Genomic DNA, 13,626 nt, shown 5'->3' with positions numbered 1-13,626 from the left:
GATTGACATAGGCTAGTGATTTTGCTGTTGGTTACTCGTCTTGTTGGCTGAGGAAAAGTAAATGTGGACAGTTATTCTAACATGTTCAAAGTGCTCCTGATAATTCGGTAAGAAAGACCGCACATCGTTGCTTCCTCCACTTACATGTTCTGTTAATATGAATTACCATATTGTGAATGTGATTTGTGTCATTCTGAGCACTGTGGGTGGACGCCCTAATCAGGTTACACACTCAATGCATATGGGTCCGGTACATTTCTCAAATGTCCGGTAAATAAAAAATATTGGCGGTGAAATGTTCGGCACCACATTTTCCTAACGGAAACCCTGACACGCACACACGTCACACACAGAGCCTTAGCCTTTTTAGGTAGTACAGTCCAGTCTGACCCTACCACAGAACTATTCCAGGTATGTGTGCTGGAGGAGTGAAATCAGGAGAAATAACACTGGAAGGCCTGTCACACACACACACACACAAGCAGGCAAGCCGTATACCAAGCCATTGACACACACACAGCGTGGGAGGGCTTTGATTGACTGCTAATTAGAGGTCCCTCACTACAGGGGGAGGAGCATCTCTGACATACCCAAAAGGTTAGAGGTCAAACAACAGGGCAGCACTCCCTTCCTCCCTCCCTCCCTCCCTCTCCCTTCCATTCTCTCCCTCTTTCCATTTTCCCCTCTCACTCAGCAGTGGTTGCTCTGGGCAACTCCCCTCTGCTCACCCACTGGCCCTTTCCCACAGACTCAGAAATAGGTGAGCCAATCGGGCATTTTGATAAAAAGGTTGTCTGAGAATGACATCAAAATACTGCATGAGCTCATACAAACACACGTACACACACTCAAACAGGATCTCATCTAGTACCTCTGGCAGCACACACCGTACTAATACGACTCAGAGAGAGAGAGAGAAAACATACAAATTGGAGACATTGGAAAGAACTAACAAAAAAACAGAGCAAACTAGAATGCTATTTGGCCCTAAACAGAGAATACACAGTGGCAGAATACCTGACCCCTGTGACTGACCCAAACTTAAGGAAATCTTTGACTATGTACAGACTCAGCGAGCATAGCCTTGCTATTGAGAAAGGCCGCCGTAGGCAGACCTGGCTCTCAAGAGAAGACAGGCTATGTGCACACTGCCCACAAAATGAGGTGGAAACTGAGCTGCACTTCCTCCTCCCAAATCTATGACCATATTAGAGACACATATTTCCCTCAGATTACACAGACCCACAAAGAATTCCAAAACAAATCACATTTTGATAAACTCCCTTATCTACTGGGTGAAATCCCACAGTGTGCCATCAAAGCAGAAAGATGTGACCTGTTGCCACAAGAAAAGGGCAACCAGTGAAGAACAAACACCATTGTAAATACAACCCATATTTATGTTTATTTATTTTCCCTTTTGTACTTTAACTATTACCACATCATTATACCACTGTATATAGCCATAATATGACATTTCAAATGTGTCTATTCCTTTGAAACGTGTGAGTGTAATGTTTACCGTTCATTTTTTATTGTTTATTTCACTTTTGTTTATTATCCATTTCACTTGCGTTGGCAATGTAAACATATGTTTCCCATGCCAATAAAGCCCTTTGAATTGAACTGAATTGAGAGAGAGTCCCCTCATCCAGCTGGTTCTGGGGCTGAGTTCATAAAACTGTTTAACTAACACACTGAAGCCTCAGGACCAGAACATCCAATCAATCAGAATAAACCTAATTACAACACAGTCAAAACAAACCTACATGACCTATTGGGAAACACAAGCACAAAGCAAAATGAAGTGCTATCTGGCCCAAAATCGACAGTACTATATGGCAAACTACTTGACCATGGTTACTGATCAAAACCTTTGAAAAACCTTGACAAAGTACAGGCTCAGTGAGCACAGCCTTGCCTTTGAGAAGGGTAGACACAGGAAAACCTGGCTCCCTGTAGAGGAAAGGCTGTGCAACCACTGCACCACAGCAGAACCTGAGACAGAGCTGCATTTCCTGACAAAATGTCAAAAATATAAAACAATTAGAGAGTTTAATTTCCCCAAATTTGAAACCCTTATTCAAGGTTTCAAAGACCTCTCTGATGAGAATGGGCTCCCCGTCCTGTTGGGGGAGGACGCAGAGAGCTGTGGGTTGGCAGCGCACTACATTGCTGCCTGCCATAAGATAAGGGACAGTGTCTGACAGACCAACCAACCTGCACATGTCCTCTACGCCATTGTTATTGTTATTGTCCATTGGATGGTTATTTTAACCCTTGATTATTGTTGTTACGGATTGTCCTGTTGACAATCTTCATGATTATTATTTTAATTAAGTGATACATTTCCAATATTAACAATCTCCAAAGTACGCTTTGACCATATGTACATTGTTTCGTCATGTCAATGAATTGAGAGAGCGAGAGCGAGAGCGAGAGCGAGAGCGAGAGCGAGAGAGAGAGAGCGAGAGAGAGAGAGCGAGACTAGCTGTTCACAACAATCCTTTGGAGTAAATATAAATCACTCTATCCATTCATTCATCAGTATATCCATTTATTGTCTTAAAAAGGATAGTTGGGGATTTGGCAATGAGGCCCTTTATCTACTTCCCCAGTCAGATGAAGTTATGGATAGCATTTTTATGTCTCTGTGTCCAGTAAGAAGGAAGTTAGAGGTAGTTTCATGAGCCAATGCTAACTAGCGTTAGCACAATGACTGAAAGTCTATGGGTATCTTAGCAATTGCGCTAGCGCTAGTTAGCAACTTCCTTCAACTGCACGCAGAGACATAAAAATCCCGAGGTATCCCTTTAATGTAATGACCAAGCAGAGAGCGTAGCCACTAGCCAGTAGGCTGACACACTGCAGTAACTGAGCAGTTCTCTTTACACACACACACAGTGTCAATACTTTTACAATCAAGAGAAAATCCATTACCCTATCAGAGGGTGCAGGGGGGATTGTTGCTAGGCAACCCAGCTTGCAGGAGTGAGGGAGAGAAAGAGGGGAGGAGGGAGAGAGAAAGAAAATACTTGATAATGTGACTGAATAAAAGAGTGCAGCCAGAAGTCCCAAGTAGACTGAGATTATACACACACTCTCTCTTTCAATTCAAAAGGGGCTCTTTCGCGCTCTCATACATACAAACAAACACGCCGGTATTGTATGTATCCGACTCGCTCTCCCAGTCGCTCTCTCTCTCCCAGTCTCTCTCTCTCCTAGTCTCTCAATTCAATTCAATTTCAATTTAAGGGCTTTATTGGCATGGGAAACGTATGTTAACATTGCCAAAGTAAGTGAAGTAGATAGTAAACAAAAGTGAAATAAACAATAAATATTAACAGTAAACATTACATTACACATTTCAAATGTCATATTATGTATATATACAGTGTTGTAACAATGTGCAAATAGTTAAAGTACAAATGGGACTCTCCCAGTCTCTCTCCCTCTCCCCCAGTCTCTCTCCCTCTCCCCCAGTCTCTCTCCCTCTCCCCCAGTCTCTCTCCCTCTCCCCCAGTCTCTCTCCCTCTCCCCCAGTCTCTCTCCCTCTCCCCCAGTCTCTCTCCCTCTCCCCCAGTCTCTCTCCCTCTCCCCCAGTCTCTCTCCCTCTCCCCCAGTCTCTCTCCCTCTCCCCCAGTCTCTCTCCCTCTCCCCCAGTCTCTCTCCCTCTCCCCCAGTCTCTCTCCCTCTCCCCCAGTCTCTCTCCCTCTCCCCCAGTCTCTCTCCCTCTCCCCCAGTCTCTCTCCCTCTCCCCCAGTCTCTCTCCCTCTCCCCCAGTCTCTCTCCCTCTCCCCCAGTCTCTCCCTCTCCCCCAGTCTCTCTCTCTCTCCCCCAGTCTCTCTCCCTCTCCCCCAGTCTCTCTCCCTCTCCCCCAGTCTCTCTCTCTCTCCCCCAGTCTCTCTCCCTCTCCCCCAGTCTCTCTCCCTCTCCCCCAGTCTCTCTCCCTCTCCCCCAGTCTCTCTCCCTCTCCCCCAGTCTCTCTCCCTCTCCCCCAGTCTCTCTCCCTCTGTCTCTCTCCCTCTCCCCCAGTCTCTCTCCCTCTCCCCCAGTCTCTCTCCCTCTCCCCCAGTCTCTCTCCCTCTCCCCCAGTCTCTCTCCCTCTCCCCCAGTCTCTCTCCCTCTCCCCCAGTCTCTCTCCCTCTCCCCCAGTCTCTCTCCCTCTCCCCCAGTCTCTCTCCCTCTCCCCCAGTCTCTCTCCCTCTGTCTCTCTCCCTCTCCCCCAGTCTCTCTCCCTCTCCCCCAGTCTCTCTCCCTCTCCCCCAGTCTCTCTCCCTCTCCCCCAGTCTCTCTCTCTCTCTCCCCCAGTCTCTCTCTCTCTCTCCCCCAGTCTCTCTCTCTCTCTCCCCCAGTCTCTCTCCCTCTCTCCCCCAGTCTCTCTCCCTCTCCCCCAGTCTCTCTCCCTCTCCCCCAGTCTCTCTCCCTCTCCCCCAGTCTCTCTCCCTCTCCCCCAGTCTCTCTCCCTCTCCCCCAGTCTCTCTCCCTCTCCCCCAGTCTCTCTCTCTCTCCCCCAGTCTCTCTCCCTCTCCCCCAGTCTCTCTCCCTCTCCCCCAGTCTCTCTCCCTCTCCCCCAGTCTCTCTCCCCCAGTCTCTCTCCCTCTCCCCCAGTCTCTCTCCCTCTCCCCCAGTCTCTCTCCCTCTCCCCCAGTCTCTCTCCCTCTCCCCCAGTCTCTCTCCCTCTCCCCCAGTCTCTCTCCCTCTCCCCCAGTCTCTCTCCCTCTCCCCCAGTCTCTCTCCCTCTCCCCCAGTCTCTCTCCCCCAGTCTCTCTCCCTCTCCCCCAGTCTCTCTCCCTCTCCCCCAGTCTCTCTCCCTCTCCCCCAGTCTCTCTCCCTCTCCCCCAGTCTCTCTCCCCCAGTCTCTCTCCCTCTCCCCCAGTCTCTCTCCCTCTCCCCCAGTCTCTCTCCCCCAGTCTCTCTCCCTCTCCCCCAGTCTCTCTCCCTCTCCCCCAGTCTCTCTCCCTCTCCCCCAGTCTCTCTCCCCCAGTCTCTCTCCCCCAGTCTCTCTCCCTCTCCCCCAGTCTCTCTCCCTCTCCCCCAGTCTCTCTCCCTCTCCCCCAGTCTCTCTCCCTCTCCCCCAGTCTCTCTCCCTCTCCCCCAGTCTCTCTCCCTCTCCCCCAGTCTCTCTCCCTCTCCCCCAGTCTCTCTCCCTCTGTCTCTCTCCCTCTCCCCCAGTCTCTCTCTCTCTCCCCCAGTCTCTCTCCCTCTGTCTCTCTCCCTCTCCCCCAGTCTCTCTCCCTCTCCCCCAGTCTCTCTCCCTCTCCCCCAGTCTCTCTCCCTCTGTCTCTCTCCCTCTCCCCCAGTCTCTCTCTCTCTCCCCCAGTCTCTCTCCCTCTCGTCTGTGTTCAGTGGGCTGAGGCCGATGAGACCAGAAAACAACGTTTATTTGTGTGGACAGCTGCTCAGAGAGAGAGAGAGAGAGAGAGTGCATTAGTAGTAGTGTCCTCAAGTGTGTGTGTGTCTATGTAGGCCTAGCCCAATATGTATGCATGTGTGTTGCAGTTGCTCAAGTATGTGTGTGTAAGTGAGCTTATGTTCAGCATCATGCCAAGTCTGATAGAAGATAGAGAGCTAAGGGCCAGCCTGGTTAGAAGCCCCTCCACTACTCCTAGGGACAGATATTGAGAGCTAAGGGCCAGCCTGGTTAGAAGCCCCTCCACTACTCCTAGGGACAGATATTGAGAGCTAAGGGCCAGCCTGGCTAGAAGCCCCTCCACTACTCCTAGGGACAGATATTGAGAGCTAAGGGCCAGCCTGGTTAGAAGCCCCTCCACTACTCCTAGGGACAGATATTGAGAGCTAAGGGCCAGCCTGGCTAGAAGCCCCTCCACTACTCCTAGGGACAGATATTGAGAGCTAAGGGCCAGCCTGGTTAGAAGCCCCTCCACTACTCCTAGGGACAGATATTGAGAGCTAAGGGCCAGCCTGGTTAGAAGCCCCTCCACTACTCCTAGGGACAGATATTGAGAGCTAAGGGCCAGCCTGGCTAGAAGCCCCTGCTCCAGGGACATGGTTCACTGGCTCCTGAAAGGAGAAAGACCCTCAGGTTGTACTACACAGGCTCTTACCTGGGCATAGTCCCTCTCCAACTGGCCCTTCTTCAGACTGTATGTCCTAGAGAGAGAGACAGAGAGAGAGACAGAGAGAGAGACAGACAGAGAGAGAGAGACAGAGAGAGAGAGACAGAGAGAGAGAGAGAGGTTACAGTTGATAGACAAAAGGAGATCAACCATTGACTGTGCTGCAGATGGAGTAGTGTGACAGAATGTAAACCAGGCTAGAACACACCTCCCAGTGAAACACTACCAGGCTACATGACTGGAGGATGGAAGCATGGGAATCTCACTACCAGGCTACATGACTGGAGGATGGAAGCATGGCAATCTCACTACCAGGCTACATGACTGGAGGATGGAAGCATGGGAATCTCACTACCAGGCTACATGACTGGAGGATGGAAGCATGGCAATCTCACTACCAGGCTACATGACTGGAGGAACATAGCATGGGAATCTCACTACCAGGCTACATGACTGGAGGAACATAGCATGGGAATCTCACTACCAGGCTACATGACTGGAGGATGGAAGCATGGGAATCTCACTACCAGGCTACATGACTGGAGGAACATAGCATGGGAATCTCACTACCAGGCTACATGACTGGAGGATGGAAGCATGGGAATCTCACTACCAGGCTACATGACTGGAGGAACATAGCATGGGAATCTCACTACCAGGCTACATGACTGGAGGATGGAAGCATGGGAATCTCACTACCAGGCTACATGACTGGAGGATGGAAGCATGGGAATCTCACTACCAGGCTACATGACTGGAGGATGGAAGCATGGGAATCTCACTACCAGGCTACATGACTGGAGGAACATAGCATGGGAATCTCACTACCAGGCTACATGACTGGAGGATGGAAGCATGGCAATCTCACTACCAGGCTACATGACTGGAGGAACATAGCATGGGAATCTCACTACCAGGCTACATGACTGGAGGATGGAAGCATGGCAATCTCACTACCAGGCTACATGACTGGAGGATGGAAGCATGGCAATCTCACTACCAGGCTACATGACTGGAGGATGGAAGCATGGCAATCTCACTACCAGGCTACATGACTGGAGGATGGAAGCATGGCAATCTCACTACCAGGCTACATGACTGGAGGAACATAGCATGGGAATCTCACTGGTATATTCTCCCTAGCAACATAGTCACAACTGTTCCCGTCAAACACTGCTTTATGAACCATTTCAATCAAAGTTTCAAAAACACTCAGTGAAAATGACTCTGATTGATCTTTAAAAGGACAACCAAAGCAATGTTTTCAGCGCAACATCCTTGTGCGTGTGTCGTGTGTGTAATGTGTTTGTGTGTTTGTGTGTGTGTGTGTGTGTGTGTGTGTATGTGTGTATGTGTGTGTGTTCTCTTCTAAGCCATGTGGCGGAGCAGGGCGAAGTACATTCTACTATCATTTAGTGTTCTGGAGGGGATTTCTGTTGTTTTGGTCCATTGCCAAGAGACGGAGAGAGGGAAGGCAGGGAGAGAGGGAGAAAGAGAGATAAAGAGGGAGAAAGGAGAGCAGAGTGAAAGAGGGTGGACTCAGCGACCGCACGGTTATGCAAGCCAGGAATTTCTGTCTCTCTCTCTCTCTCCCCTGTCCCTCATCTCCCCTCCCTCCCTCATTCCCTTTCTGTCCCTCTCTCTCTCTGCCCCGTCCCTCATCTCCCCTCCCTCCCTCCGTCCCTTTCTGTCCCTCTCTCTCTCTGCCCCGTCCCTCATCTCCCCTCCCTCCCTCCCTCAGTCCCTTTCTGTCCCTCTCTCACTCTCTGCCCCGTCCCTCATCTCCCCTCCCTCCCTCCCTCAGTCCCTTTCTGTCCCTCTATCCCGCCCTCCTCCCATCCCCCATACATCCGCCAGAGCGGGACAGTGGAGCCCTTATCACAGCAAAGAAATGCATGGAGTCCAAACATAGATATCCTATAACATAGATAGGCCTAGTATTACATCATAGATGTGACATATCCTCAGTCACCGCCTGTACAGTCGTGGTCAAAGGTTTTGAGAATGACACAAGTATTGGTCTTCACAAAGTTTATTGCTTCAGTGTTTTTAGATATTTTTGTCAGATGTTACTATGGTATACTGAAGTATAATTACAAGCATTCCATAAGTGTCAAAGGCTTTTATTGACAATTACATTAAGTTTACGCAAAAAGTCAATATTTGCAGTGTTGACTCTTCTTTTTCAAGACCTCTGCAATCCACCCTGGCATGCTGTCAATTAACTTCTGGGCCACATCCTGACTGATGGCAGCCCATTCTTGCATAATCAATGCTTGGAGTTTGTCAGAATTTGTGGGTTTTTGTTTGTCCACCCGCCTCTTGAGGATTGACCACAAGTTGTCAATGGGATTAAGGTCTGGGGAGTTTCCTGGCCATGGACCCAAAATGTTGATGTTTTGTTCCCCGAGCCACTTAGTTATCACTTTTGCCTTATGGCAAGGTGCTCCATCATGCTGGAAAAGGCATTGTTCGTCATCAAACTGTTCTAGAAAATGACTTTACCCCAGTCCTCAGCAGTCCAATCTCTGTACCTTTTGCAGAATATCAGTCTGTCCCTGATGTTTTTCCTGGAGAGAAGTGGCTTCCTCACTGCCCTTCTTGACACCAGGCCATCCTCCAAAAGTCTTTGCCTCACTGTGCGTGCAGATGCACTCACACCTGCCTGCTGCCATTCCTGAGCAAGCTCTGCACTGGTGGTGCCCCGATCCCGCAGCTGAATCAACTTTAGGAGACGGTCCTGGCGCTTGCTGGACTTTCTTGGGCGCCCTAAAGCCTTCTTCACAACAATTGAACCTCTCTCCTTGAAGTTCTTGATGATCCGATAAATGGTTGATTTAGGTGCAATCTTACTAGCAGCAATATCCTTCAGCCAATTGGTGCAGCTGAATTTTAGAGAACATTTTAGAGGCCCCCCATCTGGGCAGTTCTCTCACAGCTGAAAGAAAATGTTTTAGTTTTAAAGCCAATTTCCTGCATTTCTACGCATTTTGCCATGGCTAATGCGGTGTTAACATAATAACAAAATCAATACTGCTAAATTAATTGTTTGGGGAATTTAAAATTCTCCCTGACTATCAAGCTTTTATTCTGGTGATTGTTAGTTCGCCAATATTATATTATTAAAAAATATATAGGCCCATTATATTTTCTACATACTTTATATCTGATTTTACTGGTTTAAGTTTACACTGAATTTGTTTTCCATCCCTAAAATAAATGTTAAATAAAAGATAACAAGACATTTGTTGAATGGTTGAAAAAACGAGTTTGAATGACTCCAACTTAAGTGTATGTAAACTTCCGACTTCAACTGTATATTATATATATATATATATATATACACACACATATATACACACACACACAGTGGGGAGAACAAGTATTTGATACACTGCCGATTTTGCAGGTTTTCCTACTTACAAAGCATGTAGAGGTCTGTAATTTTTATCTTAGGTACACTTCAACTGTGAGAGACGGAATCTAAAACAAAAATCCAGAAAATCACATTGTATGATTTTTAAGTAATTAATTTGCATTTTAATGCATGACATAAGTATTTGATACATCAGAAAAGCAGAACTTAATATTTGGTACAGAAACCTTTGTTTGCAATTACAAAGACCATACGTTTCCTGTAGGTCTTGACCAGGTTTGCACACACTGCAGCAGGGATTTTGGCCCACTCCTCCATACAGACCTTCTCCATATCCTTCAGGTTTCGGGGCTGTCGCTGGGCAATACGGACTTTCAGCTCCCTCCAAAGATTTTCAATTGGGTTCAGGTCTGGAGACTGGCTAGGCCACTCCAGGACCTTGAGACGCTTCTTACGGAGCCACTCCTTAGTTGCCCTGGATTTGTGTTTCGGGTCGTTGTCATGCTGGAAGACCCAGCCACGACCCATCTTCAATGCTCTTACTGAGGGAAGGAGGATGTTGGCCAAGATCTCGCGATACATGGCCCCATCCATCCTCCCCTCAATACGGTGCAGTCGTCCTGTCCCCTTTGCAGAAAAGCATCCCCAAAGAATGATGTTTCCACCTCCATGCTTCACGGTTTGGATGGTGTTCTTGGGGTTGTACTCATCCTTCTTCTTCCTCCAAACACGGCAAGTGGAGTTTAGACCAAAAAGCTATATTTTTGTCTCATCAGACCACATGACCTTCTCCCATTCCTCCTCTGGATCATCCAGATGGTCATTGGCAAACTTCAGACGGGCCTGGACATGCGCTGGCTTGAGCAGGTGGACCTTGCGTGCGCTGCAGGATTTTAATCCATGACGGCGTAGTGTGTTACTAATGGTTTTCTTTGAGACTGTGGTCCCAGCTCTCTTCAGGTCATTGACCAGGTCCTGCCGTGTAGTTCTGGGCTGATCCCTCACCTTCCTCATGATCATTGATGCCCCACGAGGTGAGATCTTGCATGGAGCCCCAGACCGAGGGTGATTGACCGTCATCTTGAACTTCTTCCATTTTCTAATAATTGCGCAAACAGTTGTTGCCTTCTCACCAAGCTGCTTGCCTATTGTCCTGTAGCCCATCCCAGCCTTGTGCAGGTCTACAATTTTATCCTTGATGTCCTTACACAGCTCTCTGGTCTTGGCCATTGTGGAGAGGTTGGCGTCTGTTTGATTGAGTGTGTGGACAGGTGTCTTTTATACAGGTAACGAGTTCAAACAGGTGCAGTTAATACAGGTAATGAGTGGAGAACAGGAGGGCTTCTTAAAGAAAAACTAACAGGCCTGTGAGAGCCGGAATACTTACTCGTTGGTAGGTGATCAAATACTTATGTCATGCAATAAAATGTAAATTAATTACTTAAAAATCCTACAATGTGATTTTCTGGATTTTTGTTTTAGATTTCATCTCTCAGTTGAAGTGTACCTATGATAAAAATTACAGACCTCTACATGCTTTGTAAGTAGGAAAACCTGCAAAATCGGCAGTGTATCAAATACTTGTTCTCCCCACTGTATTTACACACACACACACACACACACACACACACTACCAGTCAAAAGTTTGGACAAACCTACTCATTCAAGGGTTTTTCTTTATTTTTACTATTGTTTTTACATTGTAGAATAATAGTGAAGACATTAAAACTATGAAATAACACATATGGAATCATGTAGTAAACAAGATAATTTTCTTTCACTCTGCTGCTTTTCCTTCGCTCTGCTGCTTTTCCTTCGCTCTGCCGTCCGACTCATCCCAAACCATCTCAATTGGGTTGAGGTCGGGGGATTGTGGAGGCCAGGTCATCTGATGCAGCACTCCATCACTCTCCGTCTTGGTAAAATAGCCCTTACACAGCCCGGAGGTGTGTTGGGTCATTGTCCTGTTGAAAACAAATGATAGTCCCACTAAAACCAAACCAGTTGGGATGGCGGAACGCTGCAAAAGGCTGTGGTAGCCATGCTGGTTAAGTGTGCCTTGAATTCTAAATAAATCACAGACAGTGTCACCAGCAAAGCACCCCCACACAATAACACCTCCCCCTCCATGCTTTACGGTGGGAAATACACATGCGTAGATCATCCGTTCACCCACTCCGCGTCTCACAAAGTTACAGCGGTTGGAACCAAAAATCTCCAATTTGGACTCCAGACCAAAGGACACATTTCCACCGGTCTAATGTCCATTGCTCGTGTTTCTTGGCCCAAGCAGGTCTCTTCTTCTTATTGGTGTCCATTAGTAGTGGTTTCTTTGCAGCAATTCGACCATGAAGGCCTGATTCACATAGTCCCCTCTGAACAGTTGATGTTGAGATGTGTCTGTGACTTGAACTCTGTGAAGCATTTATTTATTTGGGCTGCAATTTCTGAGGCTGGTAACTCTAATGAACTTATCCTCTGCAGCAGAGGTAACTCTGGGTCTTCCATTCCTGAAGTGGTCCTCATGAGAGCCAGTTTCATCATAGCGCTTGATGGTTTTTGCGACTGCACTTGAAGAAACTTTCAAAGTTCTTAAAAATGTTCCGTATTGACTGACCTTCATGTCTTAAAGTACTGATGGACTGTCATTTCTCTTTGCTTATTTGAGCCGTTTTTGCCATAATATGGACTTGGTCTTTTACCAAATAGGGCTATCTTCTGTATACCCCCCCCTACCTTGTCACAACACAACTGATTGGCTCAAACGCATTAATGAGGAAAGAAATTCCACAAATTCACTTTTAACAAGGCACACCTGTTAATTGAAATGCATTCCGGGTGACTACCTCATGAAGCTGGTTGAGAGACTGCCAAGAGTGGGCAAAGCTTTCATCAAGGCACAGGGTGGCTACTTGATTCCATATGTGTTATTTCATAGTTTTGATGTCCTCACTATTATTCTACAATGTAGAAAATAGTCCAAAAAATAAAAATACTTGAATGAGTAGGTTTGTCCAAACTTTTGACTGGTACTGTATGTATGTATGTATGTATGTATGTATGTATGTATGTATGTATGTATGTATGTATGTATGTATGTATGTATGTATGTATGTACACTGCTCAAAAAAAGAAAGGGAACACTAAAATAACACATCCTAGATCTGAATGAATGAAATAATCTCATTAAATACTTTTTTCTTTACATAGTTGAATGTGCTGACAACAAAATCACACAAAAATTATCAAAGGAAATCAAATGTATCAACCCATGGAGGTCTGGATTTGGAGTCACCCTCAAAATTAAAGTGGAAAACCACACTACAGGCTGATCCAACTTTGATGTAATGTCCTTAAAACAAGTCAAAATGAGGCTCAGTAGTGTGTGTGGCCTCCACGTGCCTGTATGACCTCCCTACAACGCCTGAGCATGCTCCTGATGAGGTGGCGGATGGTCTCCTGAGGGATCTCCTCCCAGACCTGGACTAAAGCATCCGCCAACTCCTGGACAGTCTGTGGTGCAACGTGGCGTTGGTGGATGGAGCGAGACATGATGTCCCAGATGTGCTCAATTGGATTCAGGTCTAAGGAACGGGCGGTCCAGTCCATAGCATCAATGCCTTCCTCTTGCAGGAACTGCTGACACACTCCAGCCACATGAGGTCTAGCATTGTCTTGCATTAGGAGGAACCCAGGGCCAACCGCACCAGCATATGGTCTCACAAGGGGTCTGAGGATCTCATCTCTGTACCTAATGGCAGTCAGGCTACCTCTGGCGAGCACATGGAGGGCTGTGCGGCCCCCCAAAGAAATGCCACCCCACACCATGACTGACCCACCGCCAAACCGGTCATGCTGGAGGATGTTGCAGGCAGCAGAACGTTCTCCACGGCGTCTCCAGACTCTGTCACGTCTGTCACGTGCTCAGTGTGAACCTGCTTTCATCTGTGAAGAGCACAGGGCACCAGTAGTGAATTTGCCAATCTTGGTGTTCTCTTGCAAATGCCAAACGTCCTGCACGGTGTTGGGCTATAAGCACAACCCCTACCTGTGGACGTCGGGCCCTCATACCACCCTCATGGAGTCTGTTTCTGACCGTTTGAGCAGACACATGCACATTTGTGGCCTGCTGGAGGTAATTTTGCAGGGCTCTGGCAGTGCTCCTCCTGC

General features: G+C 47.6%; 1 protein-coding gene across 1 annotated transcript in view; it reads right to left on the bottom strand.

The window, feature by feature from the left end:
* The window catches only part of LOC311101651 (F-BAR and double SH3 domains protein 2-like), a 77,887-nt gene that overhangs the window by 41,617 nt on the left and 22,644 nt on the right, over positions 1–13,626 (bottom strand). The window contains 1 exon segment of the mRNA XM_084142791.1: positions 6,069–6,114. Within this exon segment, the coding sequence (XP_083998917.1) occupies positions 6,069–6,114 (46 nt within the window).

Source organism: Coregonus lavaretus (genome assembly GCF_964263955.1).
Source record: "Coregonus lavaretus genome assembly, chromosome: 26".
NCBI lineage: Eukaryota > Metazoa > Chordata > Actinopteri > Salmoniformes > Salmonidae > Coregonus > Coregonus lavaretus.
Note: the sequence above shows the minus strand (reverse complement) of the source record. Positions and strands in the feature narration are given on the sequence as shown.